Genomic DNA, 17,806 nt, shown 5'->3' on the forward strand with positions numbered 1-17,806 from the left:
AAGGGGAAAGATAATCTGAAACGTAACCTACTAAATTACTAATTATATAAGGTACTTATATAACTATATATATTATATAATTAATATTATAGTTATAGGTTATAATAAATAGAGTATTTTTATATAAGGTTTTATACCTTAAACTTTATTTATTTATTTTATATAGAATATTAAAGTAAGTTAAGCGTTATTATTATTCTTATATTATTATTATTATTATAAAAGAATGTTATATGTTAATAAATACCTCTAATGCTATAATATTATCGCTATAGGTATTATATATAACGCTTAGTATAATAAGGTTAGCCTAACTCTTAGTAAGCTTAGAAGCTATAATAGTAAGGCTAAAAAGATACCTTAGGGTACTATTTACTATAAAATAACTAAGAACAGTATAGTCTACTAGCTTCTATTTAAAAATAGCTCCCCTATTTTAATAGTAACTATAGGCTTCTATAACTTTAAATATACTTTCCCTAAGCTCTAGAAGAGGCTTTATAGTAGTATAACTTATACTAATATATTATAAGCCCCCTTTAAGACTTATAATATTATTATAAGTGAGGTATTAATTATATATATAAAAATACTACCCTTCCCTTAGTTTTATTATATATATAACTAATATATAAATACTATTAATATTAGGGATTAGTATAAGGCTGATAGCTACTATAGGCGTTATATATACTATAGTAGCTACTAAGTACTAAATTTTAATTTTAACCTGCCTATTAGTATTACTAATACTTACTTAGCCTTCTATAAAGCTTAGTATAATACCTATATATATTATAATAGTAATAAGTAATATACTTAGATATAGAAGTATTTTCAGTAATACCTCTATGAGGAGATTATAGTTATATATAGAGAAGTAGTAATTATAAGCTATAAGTCTATAAGTATAATAAAAAAGCCTTCTAGCTAGCTAAATTATAACCTATTATTATTACTAAAGAAGAAGTAATATATATAATACTCTATAGTATATAAGTATAAAATATTTAGTAAGAGGACTTTAAATACCTTATTTATTAACTATTAAATATAATATAGGTATATAAAGTATAGTATAGTACTATATAAGCGATACTAGGATAACTAGTATACCTAAGAGGGGGCTAGGTAGGGTTAGCCTAGGTTAGGAATAATCTATAGCTTAATATAATATATTAATTAGATACCTCTATAGCTAAATCTCACGCTATAAGTATCTTTTTTAGATATACTACAGAGTCTGAGGCCCTCTTCTGACTGGCCGCCCCTGGTAGTTAGGAAAAGGACCATGTCTTGGGCCTCAAGGAGATAACGTGTCAATCTGTAGAGAGGATGTCAAACGTAAGACATCAGAAGAAAGATGTGGGATTCAATATTCGCGCGCAGAAATACCATGTGCAAGGAACAGTACTTGATAATTGTCTTCTTCGAGTACACACCTTACTTTTGAAAGGTGAAATTCCTGTATTTCCCTGATAATCAACAGTTTCTATCTTTGAGCTTTTAAGAGACCTACTTTCACAATCTCGCATTAGATTCTCATCGGGTTTCTGCTGGAGTTTTCCAAATAACAGGTTCCACAATATGTGATGGGTATAGCAGCTCACGACGAACACCTGGCATCTATGAACGATTTTTCAGTTTGCCCCTGGCATAGTGTAGTCCCTAGAGTTACCACTGTAGCTGTGATTATAATGAATAAATAACCGGACTCGAGGCGAAACCCATAGGAAATGTTAGAGATCTTCCAATTGATATTTTGTGTGACATTCAACGCAAATCAGGCTGTGACATCTTTCTCATTTGTGCAGGTGATATTGAGGACCTTCTTGCAGCGTCCAGTGCCAATAGCTGTGGCTGTCCCCGCCCTATTTAGACTGCCCCTCTCAAATGTCCTGCTGCATGACAGCCGATATCTCCTCAGCCAAGAGCAATCAATATGTACAAGCCAATCAAGAACAAGAAATCAGAATCATGTGCCTAATGAGGGTGCATTGAACTGCAGTCAAAGCATTCCAATTTGTTTTCCCTGATATTCGTTGTACGTGATTTGTAATCTGACCAAAGCGATCTTCTATTCGAACTTTTGTCGAGGGCAATTAATATGATAACTGCTCGATTGAATTTCCGTCCGCTCCATGGCTGCATTTTGCTACTGTGCTGCTCTTCCAACACAGAGATCCATGGATTAGGGCATTGACCCATCCGTCACCACTCACAAGGCTGTCTCGTTGTGGTCAATCTGCCCCGTTGCTATCCGATGCATCATGCAGGAAGGTGCATGTATCTGGAAGGATCATCGCAGAATTCACCACATTCGAGCAGATGACTGCATCAACCTCATCCTTTTCGGATAGCAACTCATGCGTTACCTCATAGACCCCACGTGGACATTAAGCAACCCGACCTTGCGTCCGTCTCAACCCCCCCCCCCCTCTCTCGTATTTCAAGTCTTTTCTGTTGAAATTGTTTAGAGCCCTGAGTGCCGACAAGAGGACACTGCATGGTGTCACTCGAGGATTCCACGTAGTCGCTGCCCGCAGTACATGCTAGAATGTCTGGACATTGTCACCTACTGATTTCTTATTTATTGATGGATCACATTGTGAATTTCTATATGAAGTGAAAGCGTTGCCCTTACTCCATAGTTGGGTCCTCAGATAACCCGAAAATGCGCGTTCGTAATCCCTTCCTATCTCTGACTCTTGTGCTTTTCGCCGTTCGTGCCCTCTCCGCACCGATTTTTAATGATGAATTTGCTGCGGCATTACAGAGCATTGGGATCTCGCTATTAAATCCTATTCTATCGGCTGTAAAAGCCGTTCTCTCAGGCCAGGGTCTAGTGCAAGGTGTGCTCGGTGTCGTTGAAGGCGCCCTAGGAACCGAAGCCACATACGACTATGTGGTGGTAGGAGGCGGCACGGCTGGCAACGCCATTGGCTACAGACTTGCAGAAGCCGGGCACTCAGTCGCCATCATCGAAGCGGGTATTTACTATGAGATCGCTAAGCCCGTCTTGGGGACGACACCAGCTGGTGACATTATTGGTATCGGATCGAGCATTTACGACACCGTCCCTACAGTTGACTGGGCATTTCAGACCGAGCCCCAAGTTGGCGCAAACAACCGCAAAGTTCACTATGCACGAGGCAAGTGCCTGGGCGGCAGCTCGGCGCTGCATTTCATGATCCATCACAGAGGTAGCAAGGGGTCTTACGATATGTGGGCTTCAGAAGTTGGGGATGACAGCTACCAGTGAGCTTGACACGGGTCGTTGAAAATACAAAAGATGCTAATACGCCAAAGGTTTGACAACTTCCTACCCTATTTCGAGAAGTCAACAAGCTTTACGCCTCCTGATACCACTAAGCGCCGATCAAATGCGTCGACGCAATATGATCCCGACGTCTTCAGCTCACCTGGAGGCCCTGTGCAAGTTGGCTACACAAACTGGGTATCAGCTTGGGCGACATGGTTGGAAAAGGGATTGCAAGCCATTGGTATGAACCGCACCACCGGCTTCAGCAGCGGCAACCTCTTAGGATACCACTACTCGCAGTCCACAGTGCGTAGCTCGGACCAAACGCGCAGCTCTTCTGCAGAGTACATATACAAGGCTGTCGATGAGAACCTGGACAAGCTTAAGGTTTATACTCAGACCATGGCCAAACGCATCGTCATCAACGAGAACAATACCGCTACGGGTGTTGAGGTCAAGTCTGTGGGCGTAGGCTACACTATTCACGCCTCGAAGGAAGTGATCGTCTCAGCAGGTGCCTTCCAGTCTCCACAGCTTTTGATGGTCTCGGGGATTGGGCCGGCTGTTACTCTCGCTGAGAACAAAATTCCTCTCCGAGTAAATCTTCCCGGGGTTGGACAGAACATGTGGGACCATATCATGTTTGGGCCCGCCTACGAGGTCAACTTTGACACTCTGAACCGCGTTCTGCATAACCCAGTTGTGCTCGCCCGCAGCCTCATTGACTACATTAGCGATGGCACAGGGCCCCTGTCCTCCAACGTGGTTGAGTTCATCGGTTGGGAAAAGCTGCCGCAGAAGTACCGCAACACTTGGTCGGCGGCTACTCGAGAAGCTTTGTCTCAATTTCCCGATGACTGGCCCGAGGTTGAGCACATCAGTGGTAACGGCTATATTGGCAATTTCCGCTTTCCAGCGCTGCAACAACCACTCAACGGAAAACAGTACGCAACGATCCTGGGTGCTATGGTAGCCCCAGTCAGCCGGGGCAACGTAACGATCAAATCCTCCGACACTGCCGTTCTGCCGCTCATCAATCCGAATTGGCTGTCTGCCAAGGCTGACCAGGAAGTTGCTATTAGCTGGTGGCGCCGGATGCGCGAGGTTTGGAATACAGACGTGGTGCAAGAAATTGTCATTGGTGAGGAGTACTGGCCTGGCCTGGACAAGGACACTGATGAGGAAATCTTGGCTTTGATCCAGGATAGTCTAATGACGGTATGGCACGCTGCCGGTACCTGTAAGATGGGGAAGAGGAGCGACGAGATGGCTGTTGTTGATAACGAGGCCAAAGTTTTCGGTGTTCAAAGCTTGCGGGTTGTTGATGCATCCAGCTTTCCCATTCTTCCTCCTGGCCACCCTCAGAGCACCGTTTACGCGCTAGCCGAGAAGATTGCAGCAGGAATCGTGGGTGAAGGGGCTACTTAGATAGAACGCACAGGTTCCATACTGCTTTCCTTGACTGATAGAGAGCAAAAGTAGGTCAATTGTCCACGCGGTGGTGTGCCCACGAAATGGATGAATTTATCATAATGCTTTTGATCGCCTTGTCAAACGCGTCAACATTCAATTGTAAAATCCAAAAACATCTACTAATTACGTCGACATCTCTCTTCCGAACTTAGTCGTCCTCTTCCCCACTGTTTACTTCATCGTCAAACAAGTCGAGAAGGGTCTCATTACCATCATCCTCATTGTGCTGGCTTTGAGCGCTATATTCAATGCCTCTAATATTGCTTCCCTTCGTCAACTCCCGCCTCGATTGTTCTCAACATCGAGCATTCCAAACTCAGGCTCATATTAGAGAAGTTATTTATCAAGATCGGCGCAGCTCAACCCTCAGGACTTCCATACAATCGGGTGGGCGGCCTTTCGAATGTTGGCTTCATACGAAGTCGTTAACAGACATTCACACCGTGATCCGGTGCATGTAAAAAGCTTGACTACCGAGACCGGGTCATCGGTCACCACTGCTCTTGGTGCTGGGTTAGCGGCGCTTATCATCTACTGCGCCCGAGTCAATCAGATGTATGGCAGCTCCAAGTTGAACGATGAGGACATTGCGAAGCTACTGAAGAGTGAGGACATGGTCAAGACAATTTCGAGCTTTGGTCTGAGTGCCTCGAAGGAAACCGAGGACAAATTCATTGAAGTCTGGAACGAACTTGAGGGCACGACCAAGAAGTTGACAACAGTCAAGGGCACCAGAGCTGGAGAGATAATAGCCGAGCTTTCCAGGGATCTGATATTCCCATCGAAACTTAGGTGTTTGATAGTCTGTGGTCAACAGAAGTAAAACGGTTCAGAGAGCCTTGGCATAAAACAAAGTCGTCTATTCTAAGAAAAGTATCAATTCCCGCCCCCGCCCCCGTTAACCTTTTCAATTATACTTCGTTATATTCTCAGGAAAGTGATGATAATAGACAACAACAACATCAGTGAATACGCCCTTCACATCTCCCCCATCATGAATACCATTGGATCATTCGTCCTCATTATTAGATCCTGCAGGTCATCGAGCGGCTCCATTCCTTCTGTAGAGTCGTAAACGTCCTCCATAGACCCCAAGTGGTCTGAGCCGCTCTTTGTCGACGGGTGTTCCACCTCGTTATCCTTGAGAGCAATGATGTCACCCATCGCATTCAATGACGACGGTATATCTTGTGTCTTCTCCTTAAAGGATCCCAATTCCCGACGACATAGCCCCTTCAATGCTGTCCATAAACAGTGGTCGTCTGTCGTCCATTCTCTGTGACCTCTGATAAAGTTTGCCGCGACTTCGTGCGCTTCTATCTGGGCGTACCTAATCGCGCGGAGGTACTGCAGGCGATCTCTGTCCGTTGTCCGCGCCCCTATACTAAGAAGATACTGGATCATATCGATTCTCCCATGCTCTGCTGCACCCTCCAGTGCTGTGCGACCTCCGCATTCAGCACCGGGTGCATTGATATCGGCTCCGTGGTCGATCAACGTTCTCAGAATTCCTAGCCTCCCCCCGATGGCTGCAAGCTGTAAAGCGGTTGCCCCATGGCGTCTGGTGGCAGGAGTGTTGACGTCAGAACCATACTTAAGCAGCAGATCAATTAGATATAGATGGCTGTTCTCGACAGCTGACTGGAGAGGGCTTCTGGCACCCTCCAGGTCATCGCCGAACACATGATAATTGTCCTCGTTGACGTCTTCTCCATTTTCCAGGAGAAACCCCACGACATCGTACCTTTTACGCGCCACAGCGTATGATAAGGGCCCTTGAATGAGATCAGGGCAGTATGATAGTCTGGGTGACTTCACTAGTGTTTTGAGGATGTCTGGGTCAAAATCATTAATCGCCGCACTGTTGGTCTCACAGGACTAGCTAGCTGGTAAGGGTCACTATAGGCAGTAAATATTATATTATATTAACTGCGTTAGTGGTAATATATATATAGTTAACTATATTAGAGGTAGTAGCTGCGATCGTAGTATTAATCGTAGAGGGTAATACCTTATACAATTACTAATTATATAAGGTATACCTAGCTTAATTAATACTATAATAGGCTAGCGTTACTAATATTAGTAACTTTCTCTTTTTACTAGTATTAATATAGTTAATAGTAACTATAGTATAGTTTAAAAAGAAGTTATTAAATAATATATAATATAAAAAGTAGTAATTATTAGTAATTATAATAATTACTTATAACCTCTACTATAGTAATTACTTTATAACTATTACTTAATCCTACTTTAGACTAGTATTAGTAATTAGTACTACTTAAGTCTATATAACCTATCCTTCTATTTATATTATTATTAAGTTTATATTAAAGAAGTATATAAAGTATTAGTTAGGCTTTATTTTAGTAAAGGTATTAGTAAAGTTATTATTACTATTAATCTATTATATTTTATATAGTTTATAGCGTTTATATAACTACTATAGAGCTATAATATTAATTATTAAATATTTCTCTTTTATAAAACTTAGCTTAATAAAGTACTTATATAATAAGTATAAGTTAGTATAGATAATAGTAGGTATTAAAGGTAAGTTAAGCTATTTAGTAATTATTTAGAGGGTTATAGAGATAGTATAGGCTATATTAATACTAGTAACTATACTATAGACCTTAGAAGCTAGTATACTTTAAATAACTTATTTACTTTTTATTAAACTAAAGTAAATAATATTATTATTAATTATAAATTTATTCTTATTAGAAAGGGTTTTATTAGTAAGAATAATAGTAAAGCTAAGCTATAATATAAGGTTAGTATTATTAATAAATAAGCTATTAATAAAAATAAGGAGTTTAGTAGTTAATAAGTTAATAAGTATAAATATTAATCCTTATACTAGTAAATCTATTTACTATTATAATTATATATTAAGGACCTTAATATTATTAAGTAAGGGGTTTTAATACTAAATAGTAGTTAATAGATTATAATATACTTTAAGCTAGTAAATTAATATAATATATATATTATATATATATTATTTAATATATTACTTCTTAATAGTATTAGAGGTAATATTAGTATTAATCAAAGTAAGCTTCTTACTTTAGCCCTTCTAGTAGAGAATAATTATACTTAACTTATTAATACTAATAATACTACTATTAAATATTAATAGTTAGTTAATAATAAGTTATTACTTAGCTTTTATTATAAACGAGGCTTTAGTTAGAGCTTTATCCTTATAAGCTAAGAATTTAGTATTAGTGAGGCTTAAAATATTATTAGTTTATATACTAATAACTATAAAGTTAGAGTTAATTATTAAAAAGACTAAAAGGTAGAGGTTATAACTTAAAGTAACTATCTAGAAAACTTCTCTATAGTAATAGCTATATATAGTTTATTAATAGGTATTAACCTTAGTAATACTATAAAGTAGCTTAATAACTCTTATAATAGTACTTTCTAAGTATTAGTTATAAATCTAAATAGATAAATATATTAGGATTATTCTATTAAGCTTTATTACTAATTAGATATATACCTATATTATATTATAAAGCTAGAAAATCTTACTAGAAAGTAGTAATTATAATATAATAGTGAGGATAAAGTATTAGCTTATATACTATATTATTAATAACTATATTAAGATCACTTCCTTATTATTATTAATATATCTCTAGATAATAAGGTAGGACTTCTTATAAAACTTATTAATATTCTTACCTTTAATCTTATTAACTATTTATAATTAGAAGATATAGATATTTATATACTTAATAAAGTTATATATAATTATCTTAAAGATACCTTAATTAATAAATCTCTTAACTTTAGCCTTATTAGATTACTTAAAAGGATAGCTAGGTATATTAATCTTACTTATTTTATAAAGCTATATAACTAGGTTAAAGTTAGTATATTCCTTATTAGTTAAAAAGACTTTATTAATAATAAAGAACATAATAGTAGTATTAATATTATTAACCTCTAATATAAAGTTAATACTAAGAATAAAGTTAATATTAACTATCTTTACTATAAATATCTATCTTTATAAACTTTAATATAGCTTACTTAGGGGTAGCTTTAAGTATTCTTCTCCCTTATAAGGCTAGTTATATTAGTATAGTAGTAGTAATATTAATATTAGTAATCTTTTTTAGTTTTCTTTTATTAATATTACTAATACCTTAGAGACGTTTAATAGAGAGTTAATATCAATAATATCTTTATCTAAGTTATTATAAAAAGGCTTAATATAGGTTAATTAAAATATTCTTAGTCTATAAAGTAGGTTAAGTATATAGTCCTCCTTATTAATAGAGAGAAGTTTATATAAGCTAGTTTAGTTTTTATTCTTATACTATATAAAAATATCTAACTATAGTAGGAGGGTAAGTATTAATAATATATTTAAGCTATTATAGAGAATAAAGGTATTAGAGACTTATTACTTAGTATATATATAGTAGAGTTTATTAGTAGCTTTTTATATAGTTTCTTAATACTTCATAATACTTAAAAATAGTATTAAATCCTTAGTTATTTAAAAGTAGGCACTAAAAATAAGTAAAGTTAAGATTAAACTATTAGGCTTAGTAGTATTATTAATAGTCTTAATAGTTATCTATAAAACTTATTTATAAAAAATAAAAAGGTCTTTAGTATAAATAATATTATAAGTATAGTATAAAGTAATATAATAATATTTAACCTTATTAATATTATAGTAAGCCTTAATAGGGACTTCTTTAATAGTAATTACTAAGGTATAAGTAGTATACTTAAATTTATAGCTATAGAAATTAATACTAGTATCTATAGTAATAAAGTTAAGAAGGCTTTAATAGATATTAATTTAATATATATATAGAGCCTCTTAAGTATACTAAGTTAATAGATCTTTAAGGAAATAAGCTATATTAAAGCTAGTAGTACTATTAATAATATAAAGTATTAGCCTATTACTATTAAGATATATAATATCTATAAAAATCTTATAATTAAACTTATTAAGTTTGTAGTTATAATGCAGCCCTCCTATAAAAAGACTATAGCAAAATTCACCCTATATATAGGTATAATTCTAGAAACACTATATAGGCACTTTAACCTATACCCTCTACTAGTTAGGGAAAATAGTATAGAAACCCTATACGTTCCTACTAATAAGTAAACCCTTATATAAAGTTAAATGCACGCTCTAGCTAAATAGACTAGTAGAATAGTAATAGTGCTAGCTATATAGCGTAAGGCTAGTAGTAGTAGTACTATATATAGTAGGGCTAATTATATTAGGGCTAAATAGGTTACTAAGGCTCTTATAGCTTAGTAATAGCTTTACTGAACCTTTTAGTAAGGTGAACGCTACTATAAGAGAGATAACTCCTTAACTAAAGAGGTTATCCTAAGAGGTTCTTATAGCTAGAAGTATAAAAACTCTATTATAGGTAGGGCTTTATACCCTTCCCTCTTCCTCTTCTTCACTTTTAAACCTATATTAATAACCTATCCTTATAACTTATAATAAATCCTTTATAATATCTACACTATATAAAGTACTTAAATTTACTAAGTATAAGCTAAGTAATACCCTTATCTCTATAAATAATATATAATATATCTAGAATAACTTTAACTTTAGTATACTTAATAAAAAGCTCTTATTTAAAAAATAATTTAAAGAAGATTAAAAGTATATTATCCTAATAGCTTTATTAATAAGCCTCCTAGAAGCCCTTATAAGTAGTAATATTATCCCTCTTATTAAGAAAACTTTAAATAATATTAATATAAAGTTTAACTATATTTTTAGCTACCCTAATAAATAGGACTTCTTCTCTAAAGTACTTAAAGGTACTAAAGAGGATATAGGCCTTATATAGAGCTTATTAGTAAGTACACTTTATATTGAATAGAGAGAGCATTACTAATAATAGTATAGCTATTAATAGTAGATAGTGAAGTAGTGATAGAGATAGTATTAATAGCGTAAGTAATACATAAGAGAGAGGATAGGTTAATAGTTTAGTAGTTAGTAATTAAGTAATTAAGTAATTATAAACTATATTATTATTAAAGTGAAGTTAAAGATCGTAAGGTTATCTAGTAGTGTATATATAAGTGCGGCTGTAGTTAGGAGAGCTATAATTATATAACTGAAGGCTGTATATATTATTAGGAGGCGTGGAGTTAGGAGGTCTGTCGCTCTAAGTAGGTAAAAATCACTATAAATAGCTAGAGGCTTAATTAAACTTATAGTTATTATATAAAGTGAATTTAAACCTTTTAAGTTAACTAGTATAGAGTTAATAGTACTAGTAAACCTTAGTTAGATAGGTAAAGAGGCCTTTATTAACCTTATATCTAGCCTTAATAAGGATATATTAAAGTCTAGTAACTAATAAGTAATTAAAATAGTAGTAGAGTTATTAAAGTTTAACCTTACTAAGGTAATAGTAAATAACTAACTATTCCTATTAGAGAAGTATCTAGAAATACCTTTATTTATAGATAACTAGAACTTTAAGGTCTCTCTACTTTATAATATTATTAAAGTTATTAAATATAACTTCTATTTTATCTATATTATAAAAGTAGTATAGGAAGGGTATATTTATTAATATAATATAGAAAGTAATAAGACTAAATAGTATAAGGACTTTAATAGATCTTAAGAAGTAAATAAAGTTACTAAGGCTAAATCTAATAATAGCTACTCTTATAGTATTAACTTTAAGGTTTAGTATTAATTATTAAAGTATAAGGACCTAAAGCTAGCTTACTATTAAATATTTAGAAGTATTAATATTAAATAGGATACCCTAAAAGATTATTAATTTATACCTTCCCTTAAAAGAGAATTATAAAATATATTCTTTAGGCTTAACTATAATATATAGATCTTACTTAGTAATAGTATAGAAAGTAGTATTATTACTTAATATACTAATAACTTTAAAACTATTAAAAGTAATACTAATAAAGTAAGAGGTAAGAAATTATTAATTTTTATTATCTAAGCTATCTAATTTATACTAGCTATCTTTAATATTAGAGTTATTAATATTAAGAGTATTAAAGTAGTTTAATATATCCTTATTATAGCTATTAATAGGAAGGTTATTAATACCCTTAATACCTTTATACTATATTAGAAAGTAATTAAAAGTAGAGGTAGAGGTATCCTTATTAATATATATTTACTTAAAGTAATTAAAAACCTTATAGTAATCTTTAATAAAGTACTTTATTAACTAATAGCTTATCTTACTATAAATATAGTACTTCTTTTTAGATTTAGGAAGTATAAATTAAAAGTAATATTAACTATAAGATATATATAAGTAATAACTAAATTAAAAGCTATAGCTATAGCTATTATATTAATAATTAATCTAATATTAGTTATTAATAAGAGCTAGATTTATTATAAAATACTTATAAGCTTAGTTTTATATTATAATACTAATAAATAATTAAAACTAGTTAGTAACGCTTTTATAGTCTTTAGTAAAGCTTATAAGAGTATAGTTATACTTAAGTATACCTTAGTAAATATTAAAAACCTAATTATAAAAAGTATTATTAGAGTAGTAGATAGTAGAGAGGGTATATTAGATAGTAATAAGCTTATTAAATACTATCTTAAAGTACTCTATCTTAGTCTTACTAAGGTTCTCTAGGATTATATAGTTAAAAGTAGTATTATACTACTTAGAGAGATATACTTAATAGGACTTTTTAATTTTAAAGTAGGTTTTAACTTTAGTAACTAAGCTAGTAAAGTTAATAGGTATATTATTACTATAGAGCTTATTATAGTAGTAGTTAAGTACTTTACCTTTAAATATAATAGAGAAAGTACTTAAAGTTTAAAACTAGTTAATACCTACTTTAATATAGTAATTCTTAAAAATAAGAAACTTAAAGTTAAAAATATTATATATATTACCCCTAAAGTATATATTATTATAGTATAACTTTATAAGATCTATAAGTTAATAAGGGGATAGTTAGTTAAGTATAGCTAGGTTAATTAAGTTATAATTAGTAATATTAATATTAAAGTTATTTAGAAGGATAAAAGTAATTAATTAGTAGGTTCTAAAAGGAATTAATCTATTTTAAGTAGGGCTAAAAGATAGTACTATATTAGTAAAGGTATAAGTAGAGTTAATTAGAGGTATTAGAGGAGGTTTAAGTATAAAGGTCTAGCTACTTAGACTAGAAAGGCTTAGGGATAGTTTAGCTAGACTAAGCTAAAAAGATAGAGAACTCTATAGAGATAAGGTATAAAACCTTCTATAGTAAGGACTTAGTAAGTACTTACTAAAGAGTTAGAAAAGAAGATCTTAGAAGAAGTAAGTAAAAGTAGTATAATAATATTATACCTACTTTTTAGGTACTTTTTCTATTAGTTTAATTTAATTATAGTTTATAGCTCCTAAATACCTTTATAATTCTTTTACTTCTATTTTATTTTAGGAAGGTTAGTAATAATAATAATACTATATATTTAAATAATACTTACTAATTAGGCTAAGAAACTTATACTTAGTATTTACTAAGTATTAAGTGAGATAGTTTATATAAGTCTATATAGGGAAAATACTTTTAATAAATAATTAAAGGATAATATAAGTTAATAAGGGGAGGTAAGAAGTTATACTTTAAATAAGGTTAAAGGCTTTAAAGAGGATAAGTTACTTATACTAAATATTTACTAAAAAGATAATAAGTATATATAGGAGAATAGGGAATATAAGACCTCTCTTTATATATTAGATAAGTTATAAGGCTAGATATCTATAGCTACTACTTATAGGTTAATTTAAGTTAGAAAGTTAGATAAAGCTACTAACTAAGTATTAATATAGTAGATTATAATTATAATAGTTAATTAGTATAAATTAATTACTATTATATTAAGTAACTAAGTATTTACTAAATAGTTACTAAAAGTTTATAAGAAACCTCTAAACTATAATATAGCTTACCTTACTAGTAAATCTACTAGTATAGAAAGGGAAGATTAGTTTATTATAGTAGAGGAGGCTTATAAGTACTACTTTAGTTACTCTAATAGTTAATATATCTAGTAGGTTTTAAGTATAATAGAGTATACTTTATAAATAGAATAGTAGATTTATTAGTAAATACTTATAGATATATTAGGAAAGTAAGTTAACTTTATATAAGAAAACTTTAGAGTTTTTATAAAAAGGTAGTATATAGTACTTAAATTCTAAGAATAGAACTATTATAATACCTTAAAGTAGTACTATTAAAAGGATAATAAGAAACTTATTATATATTAAGCTTATTAAGAGTTTATTAACTAAGCCTTTAGTAAGCTAAATATAGGTAATATAAAAGCTTATATATTCTTTTAAGGTTTTACTAAAACCTTAAAAGATAAGCTTTTTAAATAAGATATTAATTATACTAATATATATATTATAGTTTTATATATATAGAGATTATAGGAGATTTTAGAAGGGAGATATATAGGAAGGTTTACTAGCTATTCTAAGTTATATAAATAACTATATTTAAGCTTTTTAAACTACTTTTATAAGAGTAATTTATAACCCTCTTAATTAATAAACTTAAAAGAGTACTATTTAGAGACCTTATTTTAGAATAACTACTTAGCGAACTCTTATATAAGGCTTAGCTTTAATAATAAGTCCTCTAATTTTTAGGGAACTTAGTATTATAATTATAAGAAATATAGGTATATATCCTCTAATTATACTAAACTATATATATAGTTTATAAGTAATAATTAGAACTTAAATTTAAAATAAAGTAGGATTAATACTATTATAGTCTCTTATATAAATAATACTAAAGACTTAGGAAATAAGTAGGTATAGAAGTAACTTTAAGAGGTATTATATTAGAAATTACTTTAGTTCTTATAAAGTAAACTATTAAAGGTTAAGTAATTATATTTTAAGTATATAATAAGGTTAAACTATTAGTTAATATAGATATTTATACTATAATAAACTTTATATAAAAAGATCTTATTAAGAAACTCTTATTAAAAGAGGCTATTAATATTATAACTTTAAAGCTAGTAGACTTTTAAAGAAAACTAATACTTATTAGTAAAATTTATTAGCTTACTTTCTTTTTAATTAATAACTAAAACTATCTATAGAAGATTTAGAGAGCGTTTATAATTAGTTTATATCTTAAGGGAATAAGAGATATCTTTCTATTTAATAACTTAATAAGTAGAGAAGGTATCTATATAGATACTTATACTTATATTTAATTATATAATTATATCTTATTTACTAAGCTAGAGGTAATAATATAAAAAATTATAGAAAATAGCTAGAAAGCTTATATAATATACTTAATAGGAGCTTTAACCTTAGATAAAAAAGATATTAATACTTTAGGTAAAGGCTTACTAAATAAGGGGTATAAAAAGAATATCTCTAAAAAACTTAAATTTTTTATTAATATTTTTAATAAGGAAAATATAAAGAAGGTTTTTAAATTAAAAAGAGTAGTATATTATATTAAACTAAAACTTAATAAAAAGCTCCTATATAAGCTAATATATTTTATATTAATAGAATAGTTATAAACCCTTATTAAATATATTTAAGAAATAGAGGTAGCTAGATATATCTACTACTTAACTAGCTTTATTAAGGTATTAGTTCTATTTATACTTAAAAAGAATAGTAGTTTATAGTTATATATAAATTATAGAGGACTAAATAAAATTATAGTAAAAAACTAATACCTTTTACTACTAATTAGTAAACTTTTAGATAAGCTTATTAATATAAAGTTTATTTCTAAGATTAATTTAAGTAAAGTATATTATAGAATTATAATTAATAAAGTAAATAGATAGAAGATTATATTTAAGACTTAATATAGGTATTTTAAGTATATAGTAATACTATTTAAGTTTATAAATACTTTAGTAACCTTTTAAGTATATATTTACTAAATACTTACTAACTTTCTAGATATTTATTATATTATATATCTAAATAATATTTTAATCTATTTAGATACTAGAGAGTAATATACTAAAAACCTCTATATAATCTTATATTACTTAAGAGCTACTAAGCTATTTATAAAATTAAAGAAATATAACTTCTACTAAATAGAAGTAGATTTCTTTAAGTTCTATATTACTTAAGATAGTATTAAAATAGATTTAAATAGAGTTTAAATAGTTACTAAATAGCTAGTACTAAAATCTTTTAGGGATATCTAAGTTTTCTTTAGTTTTTATAATTTTTATTATAAATTTATTACTAAATACTTCTATATTATAACTTCTATAAATAGTATACTAAAAGGAAATTAAAACAATATAAAGTTAGGAGCTTTTATTTAGATAGGGGAGATATAGACTATATTTAAGATATTTTAGAGAGTATTTACTAAAACCTTAATATTAAGATATTATAACTTAATACTAAAAATTAAAGTTAAAACTAATATATCTACTTAAGTAATATTTAGTATACTTTTATAGAAATATAGTATTATTTAGTACTTAATAGCTTTTTAGTTAAAGAAACTTTTAGATATAGAAAGATATTAAGTTATAGAGTAATAAAAGCTCCTCACTATTATAGAAAACTTAGATTACTAAGCGTAATACTTCTAAAGGCTTCTTAAGAAATTTTTAGTATTTATAAATTATATAGTACTAAAGGGGGTACTTATTATACTTATATATAATATTTATAGAAAACTTATATAATAAGTTTACTATTTATTAGTGTTTAATTTTAAAATCTAATATAGATTAGAAGTTATTAATTTAGTAGATAGATTATTATAATATTTTAACTATATAATAAAAGACTTTAAAGTAGATAATATACTTTTTACTTTTAAGAAGAAGTTAGGATTTATTAGCTAGTTATTAGTAATAACTTATTAATATATTACTAAATTTAAAGGAACTATAACTACTATAAGAACTTATATCTAAGCTATTTAGTGAAATATATAAGAACTTTATTAGAAAACTAGTTTTAAAGTTAAGAGATCCTTACCTTTAAATTAATACTACTTTATAAAGGATATTAATAAGTTACTATATTAAAATATATATATTAATATTATTACTTATTTAAAATTATATATAGGTATTATATTAACTACTCTATAAGAGAATAGTAATATATTAGAGGACTTAGGGGAAGCTAAGGTTATTATACTAAAGTAGTATATCTTATATACTATAATAAGGGAACTTATTTAGGATAAAATAATATATATACTATAATTAAGTATAAATCTTAAATAGATAGTTAGAGGATTATAAGTTAAAAACTATTTCTATAGAGAACTTATAACTAAAGTTTACTAAGATACTAAGGAATACTAAAAGTACTAACTTAATAAGAATAATATCTTTTAGTTTAAAAGAAGACTTATTATCTTAAAAGAGGGATCCTTCTACTATAAAATCCTAAAAAACTATTATAATATACTTAGATTAAAGTATATAGGGGTAAATAAGATAGTAAAGCTAATTTTATAAAAATTCTATTAATTATATCTAATAGAGGATATATAGTAATATATTACTAAGTACTTATATTATTAGGGAGTATATATATTATAGTATAAGCTATATAGACTACTATAAATATTAGAATTATTAGTATATCTATTTTAATAGATTTCTTTAAACTTTTTAACTAGCTTACTAAAGAGTTATTAAAATAATAGGATTATATATAATATAATCTTAGTAGTTATATATTAAATAACTAAAGTAGTATAATTTTTAGTAATAACTAAGTAACTAAATACTATAAGTTTAGTAAGAATTTTATACTAAGAGATTAAATACTAGTATAGTATACTTAAAGCTATTATTAGTAATTAAGATAAGTTAATTACTAGCTAATTTTAGTAAAATTAAATTAAAGCTTAAGATATAGAAAGGTATATCTCTACTATATAGTATTTATAAATAGATAACTAAACTAAGAGAATATATTAAACTTTAACTATATACCTCTTAAAGTTTAATAAAGGCTTATATAACTAGTAGGTAATATAACTAGTTAAAACTAAATTCTT

At 29.3% G+C, this 17,806-nt stretch overlaps 2 protein-coding genes across 2 annotated transcripts; one reads left to right on the forward strand and one right to left on the reverse strand.

Annotated features, from left to right (window-relative positions):
* Positions 1-2,674: 2,674 nt before the first annotated feature.
* Positions 2,675-4,690, forward strand: GCG54_00008408 (Dehydrogenase patE; the record flags this gene model as incomplete). Its single annotated transcript, XM_045408374.1, has 2 exons — positions 2,675-3,258; positions 3,310-4,690. The coding sequence occupies 2 exons, from the start codon at positions 2,675-2,677 to the stop codon at positions 4,688-4,690; spliced, it is 1,965 nt and encodes a 654-aa protein (XP_045263064.1).
* Positions 4,691-5,713: 1,023 nt separating this feature from the next.
* On the reverse strand, positions 5,714-6,439 carry GCG54_00008409 (uncharacterized protein; the record flags this gene model as incomplete). The annotated part of the gene is made up of 1 exon (XM_045408375.1): positions 5,714-6,439. A coding segment is annotated over one exon (726 nt), but the record flags the coding sequence as incomplete, so codon positions are not given.
* Positions 6,440-17,806: the final 11,367 nt, after the last annotated feature.

This window comes from Colletotrichum gloeosporioides (assembly GCF_011800055.1).
Source record: "Colletotrichum gloeosporioides strain Lc1 chromosome Unknown consensus_52, whole genome shotgun sequence".
Taxonomy (NCBI): domain Eukaryota; kingdom Fungi; phylum Ascomycota; class Sordariomycetes; order Glomerellales; family Glomerellaceae; genus Colletotrichum; species Colletotrichum gloeosporioides.